At 37.9% G+C, this 14,960-nt stretch overlaps 1 protein-coding gene, 1 long non-coding RNA gene and 1 pseudogene across 9 annotated transcripts; 1 reads left to right on the top strand and 2 right to left on the bottom strand.

The window, feature by feature from the left end:
• Nucleotides 1–145: 145 nt before the first annotated feature.
• LOC104773134 (uncharacterized) lies at nucleotides 146–1,890 on the bottom strand. Of its 8 annotated transcripts, none has more exons than XM_010497686.3 (4): nucleotides 1,738–1,890; nucleotides 1,448–1,511; nucleotides 716–1,213; nucleotides 146–616 (listed from the first exon to the last, which is right to left on the bottom strand). In XM_010497686.3, exons 3-4 carry the CDS (start codon nucleotides 1,187–1,189, stop codon nucleotides 296–298), a joined length of 795 nt encoding a protein of 264 aa, XP_010495988.1. In that variant the 5' UTR covers nucleotides 1,190–1,213; nucleotides 1,448–1,511; nucleotides 1,738–1,890; the 3' UTR covers nucleotides 146–295. The 8 variants fall into 8 exon arrangements, with proteins under 8 accessions (XP_010495988.1, XP_087325979.1, XP_010495991.1 ...); XM_087469853.1 differs by having other exon boundaries at nucleotides 1,366–1,511; nucleotides 1,754–1,888; XM_010497689.3 differs by having other exon boundaries at nucleotides 1,754–1,888.
• A 791-nt stretch (nucleotides 1,891–2,681) lies between these two features.
• On the bottom strand, nucleotides 2,682–4,214 carry LOC104773133 (uncharacterized). Its single transcript, XR_015568243.1, has 5 exons — nucleotides 4,209–4,214; nucleotides 3,907–4,059; nucleotides 3,712–3,749; nucleotides 3,442–3,552; nucleotides 2,682–3,006 (listed from the first exon to the last, which is right to left on the bottom strand). It is a non-coding gene; the product is annotated as an uncharacterized LOC104773133 (long non-coding RNA).
• Nucleotides 4,215–10,406: 6,192 nt separating this feature from the next.
• LOC147936198 (uncharacterized protein At3g43530-like) lies at nucleotides 10,407–12,995 on the top strand (annotated as a pseudogene).
• Nucleotides 12,996–14,960: the final 1,965 nt, after the last annotated feature.

Below are 14,960 nucleotides of genomic sequence, written 5' to 3'. Positions count from 1 at the left end.
CGTTGTAATTGGTTCATGTAAATTTATCATCGCTATTTAGTTCCTCTTATCATCGTGGTAAATTTATAACTAGTGAGACTTCAAAAGATGCATTATAAATCATAAATGTAGTCCCAATGCCGGTTAATAGAGTAACCGTCAAGTCTTTCTTTCTATGGGAGCTTAATCTTCTCTTCGGCTTCTAAATGAGCATTGTTGTGAAGGTTCATCGTTTGAGATTCACAAACAAACAAGTGAAGATAACAATAGAAACACCTGAATAATAATATACAACAGCAGCACAAGAAAAGCTAACCTAGAAAATATCAAGAACTTGTAAAATGGTAGTGTTACATAACGGGCAGTTCCCTCTCTGTACCCAAAGCTCTCTCGAACACAATCTGCAAAACGTATGTCCACACGGTATAAAAGCCGCACCTTTACTCCTTATCATACACACGCAACAACTCAACTCCGCCGTCGCCGTCACCCCCACCGCCTCTCCTCCTCCACAACCATTTCTTCCCTCCCCTTCCGCCTCCACCTCAACCGCTTCTCTCTCGCCGCAGACATCATACATTTGTCCATCATTATCCTCCAACAACTCCATTAGAGACATCCTCGGCGGCTGCATTTCCTAAGATAACAAAAATTACAAGAAAGCTTAATCTTTTAAGTGTTCTGATACCAAACCACAGTAGAGTTTTGTTAACTAATTTAACTAACTGATCAATACCTCTCTATCTGCCGCCAACACGGTACCTAACCGGCGCCTTCCTTCTCTCTCCACCGCCTCATCTCCGCCGTTCCTAACGTCACCACTGCTCCGGTCAATCTCGGAGTTAGAGAGAAGTCCTCCAAGACGGTTTAATCGATGACTCTCACTATTCAGATTAGGGATAGGACTATCCAATGTAGGGATAGGATTATTAGACGAGATCCAACCAGTAGAGGTGCGTTTGAGACGGAGCTTATCCCGGAATGATTTCCAAGCGGTTTTATCCCGGCGGCGCTCTCTTCTCATCACGTCAAGTAAACTACCATTGGAGTGGTTCCTCGCCGGAGACGACGGCGCAGTAAGCGAACGGAAACCACTCGTTTCAGCCATCAGAATATCTTCAAGAGTCATTGAGCTCCGACCATTCTCAACCGTTGACATACGGTCTAATAACGTCACTCTAAGCCTATCTCCACCGTCCATTTGAATCATGTTGTCAAAATAAAACTATGTGACCTGAAGACAAGAAGTCGCAAAATCAAGAATTCTCAAGAACAAAAAAAAAAAACACACAAATTCGTCGGCAAATAGAGAGAACAGAGAAGGGAAAAGAAAAAAAACAGAGGACTCGTTTCCCGAGAAAATCTCTCAGGTTTTTTTGTATTTACCAACTGAGAAAATAGTGAGTGAGTAAAAAACAGATCCACTTCATTATTATATGTGAAGAACTTAAGAAGAATCATCGGATACCTTCCCTTCTTTCTCCGACAACTTCCCTTCTCTTTGCACTAGAATACGGGAATCTATAACAGATCTGTAATCAAAATTAATTTTTATATTTTTTAATCAATCTCAGACGCTTTTACACGAATCTGACAAAAATAAAGAACAAATCATTTCGTTTCTCAGTGTGTGTATATAAACTTATTAAAAAAAAAAAAAAAAAAATACTATGCTAGCACAAAGAACAGTGATTGAATTAAGAATTTTTTGCGGGTCAAAAAGGAATAAAAAAAAAACAAAAAGTAAAAGATGATCACTTTTTTTTTTACATACTGATTGAATTCATCTGCTTTGTTTTTGCTCTTTTTTACTCACTTTCTCTTTATGGTGTTTTGTTGTACTGTGTCTCGTTTGAAAGAGTGGGAGACGTTTTTAGAAATGAGCAGAGGAGGAGATAGATAACCTTATGTGATTTTACACTTGTGTTCATCCATTAGAACTTGACAATTTTCAAATAAAAGGGTAGATCCGGTAATTCAACAGCTTTCTTTGTCCTTTATGTATCTGTGGACGAGTGTGTTTCTCTCCAGTCGTATCAGTGTACTTTGGATGGAGTTTGTTTAGGTCCTGTAATTACTTGAAATTTATTAATTTTATATTCTGTATATTATAGTTTTCAATTTTGGAATATAATCTTCTAAGAATAAGCATGACATATAGTTCGTTCATAGTGAATTAGGTACATGGTGGTTAGAGAAGTTAAAAAAGCAAAAATCAGGGTTTAGGTTTGCTGATCAAACCTTAACCGTCTCATGGTTGGAGAGCTGTTTTAAGCTAATTCACTCACGTATCATCAAATTAAAAAATAATAATAAGAAAGATACTGATCTTGATGTCTTCCAATTTTGAATTGTAGTATCAATAATACAGTTGCGATTTAAAAAAAATTCTATTCAAAAGTGTTTGATGACCTAACACATTAATGACCATAACAGATACTGGTCCACAAACTTTTTTTTTTTTGTTATTGTCTCCATAATGATAATGTGATGTAAGAGAAACGGTCAAGATTGTTTACGGCTTTTTTTTTTCTTATCTTCGTTTATATTTATTTTGCTTTTCCAAACAGCTTTGGTTCTATAGAAGAAGAAAAGAAACAAGAAAATGGAACTACAAACACATCACTAAACTAGGATATGCACAAGCAGCACCAAATGAAATCGAAATCAAGAATTTATAGCATCGAGAACTCCAAAACAAAAGAACGAAACATCAACACATTCCATTGGATATAATTAAGACGTATAACAAAAAGTTTAAAAGCCAACATCATATGCTAAGACAAGAATCACACTTGAAGACTTAACACAATTGTTGAAAACCTCCCACCCACACGATGTAGAATTAATTCGATGGTCAACAAATAAATAACATACAATTACAATACCGCATAAACCCCTACTACTGCATGACCATCGTCTTATTTCTTAATTTTACCACCAACACGAAGGGCATGGTCATGGTTCCCTCCACCCATTGATTGTCCTGCCTTTCTAGCTGCCTTCTCTTGCAATGCTCTTGCGTCTCTACACCACAAGAAAAACAAACAGCATCTCAAATTTTTAGACATCAACAAAATAGCACCATCAACAACTTCAAACAGCTCCACATATATTATTATGTCACACAGCTTATGTTGTGGTTTATGCATTCATTTTACCAACATGAACATCATAACTTAAGGCATGATAAGAAGATCTTAGCTCAAGATCATAAGAAAAGTAACAATCAGGCCAATCTGTTTTAGCAACCGTAACAAACTCCCATACTGAACTTCCCTTAGATATCAATGTTAAACAAAATGTAAAACAAGACAAACGTATCTCAAATCTACCATAAACTTCTTATGTCACAATTATCAGTTCCGGGTTAGGTTAGCTCAAGATTCCACAACCTAATCAATGTGTTCTCCTTCTTCCAAGTTTTATCCAAAATGGAAAAAAAGAAACCAAAGATTATACCTTTCACGACGTTGTTCAGGAGTCAATCCATCGTTCTTAGGTTGTTTAGGCTTATGATTACCTCTTGCTTGAGCTCTTTCACGATCACGTTCTCTCTGGTTTCCACGTTTGCTTCAATTAAAGCCAAACAAATAGTATATAATATCACAGAAAATTAAAAATAATAAAAAAAGAAACCGAAAAATTCTCCCTATGTAGTGTAATAATAATAATACTAAAAGGTAAAACGAATCTTAATAAATGAAAGAGATCAAGAAGAAGGATATGTGCCATTTGTCGATGAACAGACACAGAGGAAACAAAGATCCCTGGTAACATAATCCACCACAAGGAAACGATCAATTGAACATGCCAAGTTGTTTATGAATTATGATCTAATATAATAATAATAAGCAGCATTAATAAAATAGCAATTCTCTAAAATTGAAAACAAAAATCAGAGATTTAAAGAAGATTTTTTGTTACCTGCAGAGAAGAAGAGAGTCTGATTTGGAATTGGCTAAATCCAAGTGTGAGGAGATGATGATGATACGAAGCAAAAAGGAAGTGGAATGAACTTTTTATTTTATAGATAAGAGAGCGAGTGAGAGAGGAATGAATTTTGGAAGACTCGAGAAACTGTGTAGAAAGATTCCTTTCCTTTTTTTTGTTTCTTTCTCAATTTTTTTTTTTTTTAAATTTAAATTCTCTCATTTGGTCAAACCTTTTTTTTATATATTAATAATCCCTTGGAGAAAACTATTTTATTTACAATACTAGATAATAACCCGCATTATGTAATCCGGATAATATTTACGTAAATTTTAATTTATTTGTTATAAAATAATAATATTATCTTTATTTGATTTATTCTACATGTTTTATAATTTATATATTTAATTTACTTAGTTTCATACTTCGGTTCAACTATAGTCGGTTACTTAACGATTTACCATTATTAGGTTTTGAGTATAATTGCTAAATTTTTTTTAGAATTGGTAGAATCAAGAAAACCTTTATTTACTTGTGATCCGCTTTACTATTTGTAGCAGTATGGAGTAGGATTATTTGTTTAAAAGGTTGCTTAAATAATATAATAGATATATATATATATATATATATATGGGATAGTTACTAGAATAATACATAAAAGCTTCCTTATTACAGGATTAGATAAAAAAAGTTGGTAATTACTAGAATAAGATTTGTACTCTACGTACCCCATGAACCAATATAAACAAAAAACCCAATTACGAAAAATACCATTAATGAAAAAAAACATTGAGAAGTGATAGAAAGTCTATCAGTTGTTTGATGGTATACAAATCAAGTACAATAAAATGTCAGGGAAAGTAGGTATATTTAGTTGGTCGACTATAGTGTAAGGTAGATTTAAATGGTATATTGAGTTATAGTGATGGTACACTTACATGAATGGTAGATTAATAAGATTTATATATGATTTGTCTTTGATGATAGATTTAGTTCTTAAGCGGGTAGATTGATAGACTTAATATATATATGGAAAATATTTATGGTAGAGTAATAACCTGTTGCACCGGATATAAGTGATAGACTTAGTGCTTAACATATATTTTTGGTATACTAACATAACTATATGACAAATTTATAATAGTAGAGAACCGAAGTACGACTCTAGCTGGTAGTATTTTAATCTGGCCAACCATTCTGTTTTTGTAGCTCGTTATACACCCAATACTTGATGCTGGTGATTATATTAATGAGTCTGACCTGCTATGGGATGACGAAGTTTTAGACAGCCAGGTGGAGCTCCTACTGTATTAAATCTCTGTGCACCATAAATTCACGGATGCCGACTTTGGTTATAAAGAGCACCCCAAGCCCGCTGAGCCGGTGATTACTATAATACCAGTCAAAAAAATCTTACGTAATAGACGTGGTGAGTTAGACATAGGAGGTCCTTCAGAATCCCGAGTGTCAGAGAAAAAGGCAAAGAGTAAGAGAAAGGAGCGTTGTTTAGAGGACATGGGCGAAGATTACGTGCCCTCTATGTCAGAGGATGAAGGATTTAGTAGGCTGCGTAAGAGGCAGAGGGTGGAAAAGAAGACGGAGCCGCTAAGACGCTCCTCACTAAAGAAGTCTACCAAGAAGGGCACTTCAAGAGTTTCATTTTTCCTACCTGACGAGGAGATGGATACTGATACCAACCAGCCAACTGTCAGTGCCGGTGCGTCCAATGGTGCGAATTCGTCAAAGTCTTCAATCAAAATCACAGTTGCGGAGTTGCGAAGGCTGATTAAAGAGGAGAACAGTCTCCTCAAGACTGAAATACTAGATGAAATGGAAAGACGTTTTTCGGTTGTTTCAAAGTGTCAATCAGATGGTGAAAAAACAACAGATCATCCGTTCAGCAATGCACAACAACCGAGTGCAGAGATTGCCAGTGAATCCCCGACCCCTGTAGTCAACTCCGTGGACCATGGTGATAGAGACAGAGGTGGTATGGACAGTGGTAGGGTGCTTGATTCCTATAGTCTATCTGAAACATTCCTCAGGAATATTTGCAGGGGTAATGCAGCTGTAGATGGTGAACCGATTAACACGGTTCCAGACCAAAGCCGGCAAGATTCCAGCTATGAGGACCAGGTAATAAATAAGCTCCCGTCAATGCACTGAAATTCAATAACACACCGTACTAATGTGTGACTTCACTTATACCAGCTTGACCCAGGAATGGACCCGGAAAGGACCCGGAAAGTCAGAGTACCAGCAGCACCCATCCAACTAAGGAGGCTGAAATGACGAAGGTAGCTGAACAACTTCGTTAACTAGATAAACTATCAACTGCATCTTGTCTCACTCTACAGTTTTCTCTTCATAGGTGGGTGATCTAGATTCCTCAGTGGATCCAACAGTAATAATAGACTCAACCGTGTCTGTGGATGGATGCATAGACTCAACTGAAGGGTTTATTATAGAAGAAGATGGTTCTGTGCCGTTTGATAGAGAAGTTGTTAACGATGATCCCTCTGTACAGTTGAGTACTGCTCCCGCACCTGCAACAGTAAAGGTTGCGGGTGCTTCTGTACCTTCCACCAATTCAGGGGATGCTCATGGCTCTGGACCGCCAACTATAACTGATAAGGGCGATGATGGTGTACCCTCGTATGATGCAGGGGATGGTGTTGACTATGAACGATCAAATTCAACTGAGCAGGCCGATGATGCTGTACCCGCGTATAAAACAGGGGATGGTGATAATTTTCAACCATCGGATACAACTGAGCAGGGAGATGATGTTGTACCCTCGTATGATACAGATGATGGTGTTGATTGTCAACCATCAGATATAATTGAGCAGGGAGATGATGCTATACCCTCATATGCTACAGAAGATCGTCTTGATTGTCAAAAATCGGATACAAGTGAGCAGGCCGATGTTTCTGTACCCTCATCTAACACACCGGTAAAAGAGAACACTGATCCCGTAGAAAAAGAAACCATTAAGAAGGTAGTCGTACTCTTGTAATAAATTATCGAAACTCAAAACGTGTTGTCCACATATATTGTAGACTAACTAATGGTAAATGAATATAATACCCCAGGGGACCAAGACGAGCATAGGTCTGTCCATAACAACCAGGATATCCAACGCCGATCCAATTCCAAATGATGAGCATGATACCAAACCAGTGGAACCAATACCGGTATCTGTAATAATACCTCCACCAGAAGAACATAGAAGGGGTAGCAGGAAAAAGTTCACCTCTACAAAGCTGGGGTCAAAGTTGTACAGCGATCAAATGTTGTCAGGATTATTCGCCACCCGACCTAAGTCAGAGGTATACAACCCACTACCGGGGGTTGCAAAAGAGGAATGGAGAGTTTTCTCACAAGTATTGCATCGAGATGAATCTACGTAAGTAATTGTCATTACATGAATGCGTAGATACAAAGATGATATACTAATTTGATTTTATGCTTGGTGGAAGTGAATATGTCATAGTCACTCAAAAAGTGGTTTGTAATGGTTTCTTCCTAACCCTGGGGAGAAAGATAAATCGGTTGTGACTACAGTAAGTTTTCTTTTTCCCATAAATTGATTTCCTATTTGAAACAGTTGGTTTATATAGTTGGCTTCTCTATTTCCCAACAATCCAACACTTGAAGGTCCTAATGGCTATGCTCTGGAGGAAACAAGAGGGGATTTTAATAGAGAAAAGATATGCATTCATAAACCCATGGTTCACCCACTTTGTCTGCGAACACTATTTCGACTTCACAAGGACGCCAGATGGAGAAAATATTAATTTCGCCTGGTGCGACAAACTTAAGGAGTACATTTTAGCAAATCAACCGTGTGGGGCTGATCGGCAAGAGGAATAAAAACAAAGTCCATTAAGAAAGTGGACGTACTATACGTCCCGATGTTATGGGGAAACTCACATTGGGTTGGTCTGGTTATAAACATGGTATGGCAGAATGTGGAGATCTATGACCCTCTCGTCGAGTTTAATAACCGTACAGAGATGGTGCGAATGCGTACGGAACCAGTTGTCAGGGCACTGCCATGGATACTCTCCTCTTTGGTCCCAAAGAGATGGGGACAGCCGACAGACACGACGTCGTACACTTGGAGACGCATTGAAGGAATATATCAGAACATACGCAGTGGTGACTCTGGCCCACTGTCAATCAAGTTCCTGAAGATGCATGCGCGGGGATACAATGTACGGGATATGGGTTCTATAACAGATGCAAATGTCAGCGGGTTCAGAAAGCAATATGCCATGGATTGCTATGAGGAATTTGTTGAAAAGTTTGTCAAGAAGTGAACTAGGCCGTGACATATATTGTGATTTTCTCATTGTACTAGTGGTACAAAGGGGGGTACTTACGTTTATTTCATATCGGTATTTCTTAAACCTTTAATACTACGCTAAATGTGAACATTCAGATACGTAGTTGTTGTCTCTGTTGTTGTACTCTAAAATTTATCTTCAAATATTACGTTTGTGACTTCGAATGGTAGACTTTCGTAGCATGTACCCCTTCAAATTATTATATAAATTGACGACCCAATCTGCAACAAAGACAACAACTACGGTCGTAATACCTTTTACTTAGACGTGACACTATCAACACTGTCAGTATATAGAAGAAGAAAGTCGTAATAACTTTTACTTATAGACGTGGTTTATATATCTCATCATTGTGTTTCGATGACTAACAATTATATCTGATGTTATTAAACCTTTTAAATTGGTTACTTTACACTAGTAATTGACTTTTTCCAACAATCACAGTAGTTTTAAATATATAGACTCTAGATCTGGTTACCATTCAAATTATATTTAAAGCAGCACCAGTAGACACACCAATTGATTTAAAGTTCCATCAGTAATCCTGGGGACGTCTTATTACTCATCCTAATGACCTCTCTACAAAAATATCCCAACAATATGGCGTCTGGGAGAAAAAGAAACCCAGATCTACCTGATGAGATTTTGGTTAAAATCTTCGGACATCTCGCAGTTGATGGTTTGTCGTACCTTGCTCCAATATTGAAGGCGGGTCATCGAGGACGCAAAACAACACTTAGCCCCAAAGTCCTAAAGGATGCTAACATCTTCCACATCTGTCGGGAGCCTTCATGGTTTCAAACATCACATAACCCAAATGGTGGAGTCCAAGAGGAAGGGATGCATCGGCGCATATTCGAAAGATGCATTGAATCAGGTAACAAAATTGCAATCTACAACGAAGGTCTCCGGGTTGTTCCCGAGGAAAGAGACATTCGGCGAGGGATTTCACTTATAACTCGTAACGTTCCCGCATATTCACATGCCACACTAGCATGTGGACTTTTTTATATGTTAGAAGGGAACGAGCAGATGTCGGTTCATTTTCTTCACATGTTTGATGCAGTCCACTATCCACTGAAATCAGAGAGAGCAAGGCGTATTAGCCGCGGGGTGTTCAACGTGTTGTGTAGATTTAAGACGGCAGTTTAAAACACTTACAGAGATTCATTTGTGTATCCTTCAAGTCCGATGATCCCTTCTCCGGAATGTGCTGTATTTTGCATAATGGACCATGGTTTCTACACCAACAACTATCGAGAGTATGACATGCTGTGTACCGACTGCGACCTTTGGTGGGTGGCTCAGTCTATATCTGAGATCTTGTAGTGTATTTGTACAAAATGTGTTTCTTCATAAAGTTACATCTATCGGTTTTAATTTTGTTCTCGGTATTTATTTCAACTTCGATTTGATTAATTATATTGTCCTTAAAGTATCGGATGTCTGATTGTGTAGTATATAGTTAATGTCACAATTTATGCTAAACCCTTATTTTACAAACCTTTTCTGGAACCATATCCATTTGCTTAGGTAACGATCACTTAAACTTGCGGGTATTGTTCAATTAACAAAGGCAACCCATTAACAAATTTATAAAAATTATCGTCAACAAAGTCACAATCCGACCAACTTTATAATCCTAGTGCTCTAAGCCTTAGAACTTCAATAGGGGATAACCATGAATAAAATTAAGTAACAAAAACCCGAGCAAAGAATACGATCCAAACCCATATTCCATCGGATTCCCTTGACCAATTCGGATCCTTTTTTAACATTTACAAAGTTAACATAATTTCCAAATAAAACATAAACATCATTTTACCCTTTTTTCGTCGTCGATTGGAACTGTGTATTCCTATTCGTTACCTAACCGATCCGCCAGATAAGTTCCGTCGCAGCCAGAAGTAAATGGCTCCTGATAGGGATGCTCCAAGTGGGGAGTATGATTCGAATGCTAACATTCACACTACATACCAAACTCGAAACCCCGCCGCTCCGAGAGAAGAAGAAGGAGTCGAGGAAGACGGAAGCGAAGATGGTTGTATGACTGATTCAATGAGATAAACGCCGAATGCACCCGCAATAGAATTACACCCGGAGTTATAGATACTTTCAAAGACTGTTACAAAACCTGAAACCATGAGAAACGATGAAGACCTACAAGGCATAGATTCGGCGACAGGTTGCGATTTTGGAAGTGAATCGCCGATTACCAGAGAAGACCTAGAAGGAGCTTTCGTGGCTGCAACAACGGAAGAAGGCATACAAGCAACGGTTTCCCAAGTATGCGTAGAATCAAGAGAAGGTCCAAACGAAGTTGTTAATGAAGAGGCCGATAACATTGAGGTAAAATCATTATTTTGTAGATTAAGGATCTGCCATTTAGGATAGTAGGTTTGAGATTTAGATGAACCAGTCGAACTAGTTCAAGCGGTCTTAACAATTTGTAGTAGTTGAACTATTAGAAGTGGCAGTATTCAATCGATGTGTTTCAATGTGCAGGATAGAACTGATGATGAAGTTGATTCCGAGGATGAAGATTCCTAACCAGTTCAGCCAGAAATGTTCTTTAAAGCATCTGAGTACATGAAGGGGTGTAAGATTATCAGTAGGTGTAGTGTGAGCCAGACAGTGACATTGATAGAGAACTTGCCAGATTAAGTTTTTTAGTTCAAAAATCACTCCCAGTTCAGGCATATATTCCACATGCCTAAGGAGAAAAACCACATGACTCAAGGCATGTGAATGCTTTTGCTTCACAAAGCCCGTACGGATATGGAAAGAGAGTGCTGGTTTGTGGTTAATGGAGTGCCTATCTGGTATGGGTTGAAAGAGCATGCGTTATTAACCGGAATGGAATGCCATGAATACCATGTGGCTATGAGGAGTTAGGAAGCTTAAAATTTGTGTCAAGCATGTTTGGGAGATGTAAAAACATAAAAATTAAAGATGTGGAAAAAAAGCTCATGAAGATGATGAAGAAGAGCTGTGTGGAGAGGGAAGAAGCTCACTATACTGTATTTCTTATGCAAGGTAGTGAAAGCACACTCTAAGGGTGATGAAAACATAGATTCCTTTCTTCTACGTATTTTTGATGATTTAAATACTTGTGAGGACTTTCCCTGGGGACATTATTCATTTGACGAGTGTATGAAAGGGATCCGAAATATGATGAGGAACTTGGAAGGCAGTGTCAAACCAAAAGCGTAACCTGCCTTTTCCGGATTCATTGTTCCTCTAGAGGTATGCATGATTACTTAGTGATTGTAAGTTTCTGAATTTGTATGTTTCTAAAATTAAAATAAAATCTTGAAACTGTATGTGGAGATTTTGGCGTTTGAATGTATTCCACAACTGGGGAGGAAATTTAGAGTTGTTGTACCCGCAGAGGAGGACTGCCCACGGATGTGTAAACACAAATTCACTGAAATGTTCGATGAAGGGTTTTCCTTTGGAGTAAATATATGAAGAGCTTGGAGAAGTAAGGTAAGAGATTAGTTTGTTAGATGGTATTATAATTATTTATTATAAAATTTATTTGAAAACATATAGTGTGTCTGTATGTATTCACAAATCATTACGAGCATCTTGGAACCCGATGGTATTGGTGAAAAGTCTTTGTTGCATCGTATCGTAGATGATTATTTTGATGATGGGATTGGTTTTATCGATCCGATGGTTGATTGTTGGAGAGAGCGTATAGCCATAAAGAAGAAGAGGATATGGTGAAAACATTTGTACGAGTTGGACTTACACTCTTGTAATGTAGGCTTATGTGCTGATGAACTCCCGAATAATGGTAAAGAATGTCCTGAAAATGAAGTTGAACACGATGAGAATGTAGCTGGGATTGTTGCATATATTAGGTCACTAAAGGAAACAATGACTGAGGGCTTTGAGAACATGGTGGAGAAGGTTAATGACCTCTATGTGAGAGTGGAGGCTCTTGAGCTATATGTGTCAATGCAGCTGGATAAAGGAGATGGTGATGAGATACAGTTTGGAACACCAATGGATTTTGGTCCGACAGTACAGACTTCGACTAATCATCCAACGACTTTGGTTGTATATAGTGGAATCCTCGACAAAAAATGGTCAGAATAATGCAGACAGTAGCGAGTTTTTTTTAGTTGGATAAATTTATATCAGTTTTTGTATTGATTAATTATGATTTAAATATGGTCATCAATATGAAGGTGAGAACGGGGAGAAGAGGGAGAATGAAAACAAGGAATAGATAGAGGTTGAGGATGAGGTCCCGGAGAAAGAGCCGGAGAAGCACAAGCAGAGGAAGACGAGGAAGGACAAGAAGGTGAGTGGAGTAATGATAGAAACTGGGAAGAAGCGTAAAAGACAACCATCAAGGCACATAAGGACACCCTTCGCAACAACGGAGCCGAATCGGAAAAAAAATTTTGAAGACTTCCTTTTTGTTTGTGTTGTTGCTTGTGAACGGGCTGTAAGTTGTAAGCGTTTACGTTGTTTTGATCGTTTTTTGGAAGAATTGTGATGGTACAACAATATATACCTTTTGTATATGTACAAATAAGTGTTATATTGGTACAACTATGGTAAAGGTATGTATAGTTATGTAACATCTATTTTTAGTTGTCGTACCACTTCTTTAGTTTTTGGGTAGAATCATGTGTTAAATTGGTACACCTATCTTTAAATTGATATTTTCAGGTCAGGTGTGAAGAAGATAATGTATCCTTGAAGCAAGTTTGAGAAAGTGGTTACCAAACATAAACCATAATTAAGAAATTAGAAGAGAAAAGACGGAAAACAGGTTGGAGAAATTACAACCAAATATGCCTCCTTGCAAGAACATAACACATGTGACTACCACTTCCTAATTAGCTCCCTCAGCCTACCAATCTCGCAATCGGCGTGAGTTAAACGCGCGTTAAGTTCCTCAATTTTGTCACGCATTATACGCATAGTCTCCCTAATTGACTCCAACATAGGATTTTGGTAAGCGTGATGAATAGACTCTGTCTGCCTACAAATTTTGATATCTAGGTGTTCTAGCTCCTCATCAACTGCATCATCCCACCACTAACTTCAGTGTTCCTTACCATCCTATGTTTTCATAAAATTTAAAGGAACAAATTTAAGACATGAATAAAACAGAATAATTATATTGGCAACGGACAATAAATTCTCACCTCGCTCTTTGGACATTTGTATATTTTTCTACCTTGATTTTGGCCCCAATCTGAAACTTCCAGTTTCATGCGTTCACCAAACAAGCATTTACTAGGAACACCAAAATCACCGTCCGCTCTAGCGTCCCCACTTTCAATGCTTGGTTGAGATGAAGAGCTTTGAGTATAACTTATTGGCATGACGCTAACAACATAAAACGAATCATTTAATCTTATATCAAGTAGCTATGAAGTCATCCAGTAGCTATTAGTAGATTTACCTTAGTTGACGAGATCTTTTAACTAGGCCGCCGCTCTCGTAACTTTTATGTTTTATCTCTCTTTTAATCCCAAAATGACTAAACCCTAAATCTGAGGAATATTTATAAATATAAGTAAGATGGTAAAACGAGACAATGTATGGAGACGAGGCCCAAATATGATGACGCTACATGACCATTCACACTATGTACGTATTATGGGACCCAATCAAATTATATCTTTATTCACACAATATACTGCCTTATGTAGGACCCAATCACATTATATGATGTTCATATATTTTATCATGTTTTCCCTTAGTTTATTCACATCTTTTGCATCTTTTGCTAGCCATTTTCATCATTATTGTGTAGCTTTAGGACTAATCATGCATTAAAGTTTAGTTGCATTGCATTTGCATCTTTTCATGCATAAACAGGTGATTTTGGAGCTTAAGGAGCACGGAAACAATCCTGAGGAGAAGTGAAGCAATCTTGAAGGGAAAGCAAGAGAGTTAAGGCTGAAGAACCAAGGTCCAGAGTCCAACTCGACCAAGCACTCGACCGAGTGGGTAGATGGACTCGACCGAGTGGGTAGATGGACTCGACCGAGTGGAGTGTGCACGAGAGAAGCCAGCTCGACCATGGACTCGACCGAGCACTGGTCGAGTTGACCGAGCCGTTGACTACTTTGACTTTTTCTATTTTTAGGGCTTCCACCTCCTCACCTATATAAGGCCTTGTACCTGCAGCCACCAAAGAGTGCAACTTTTTAGATATTCCCTAAACCTAGTTTTTACCTTTTTTAGTTTTATTCCTTTTGCATTTTTATTTTTAAGATCTTGTACTTCCTTATGAAAGAAGACTAGATTCTTATATTTTGTTGGTTCTATAACTTTCAAGATATTGAGAATTTGAGTTTCATCCTTTCATCAATATTGAAGATCTTTGTTTAATCTTTCTAATAATGCAAGTTTCAATATTTTCTGGGTTTTTGACTTTGATCACCATGTATTGTTGTGAGTAGTTTCCTTAGGATCTTGAGGATGGGTTAGGATGGATTGATCTTGTGATTTGTGTGACTTGGTCAAGCTTGATTGTTGTAGATCTCTTCTAGGGTAGATGATCTTAATGCTGATTCTATATCTGAGAGGGTAGAGTCTGATTTCAAGCTTCTTAGCATCACACCAATGTTTAGGAAGCATAGATAAGGCTAGATCTAGAGCTTACCATTAGGCTTGCTAAGAGATTAGAGGTCTTGTTTGGTTTGAGATGTATTGCTTAAT

The sequence above is a fragment of the Camelina sativa genome, chromosome 10 (assembly GCF_030686135.1).
Source record: "Camelina sativa cultivar CO46 ecotype springtype chromosome 10, ASM3068613v1".
In the NCBI taxonomy this organism is placed as follows: Eukaryota; Viridiplantae; Streptophyta; class Magnoliopsida; order Brassicales; family Brassicaceae; genus Camelina; species Camelina sativa.
The sequence above is the reverse complement of the archived record's forward strand: the minus strand, read 5'-3'. Positions and strand labels throughout refer to the sequence as shown.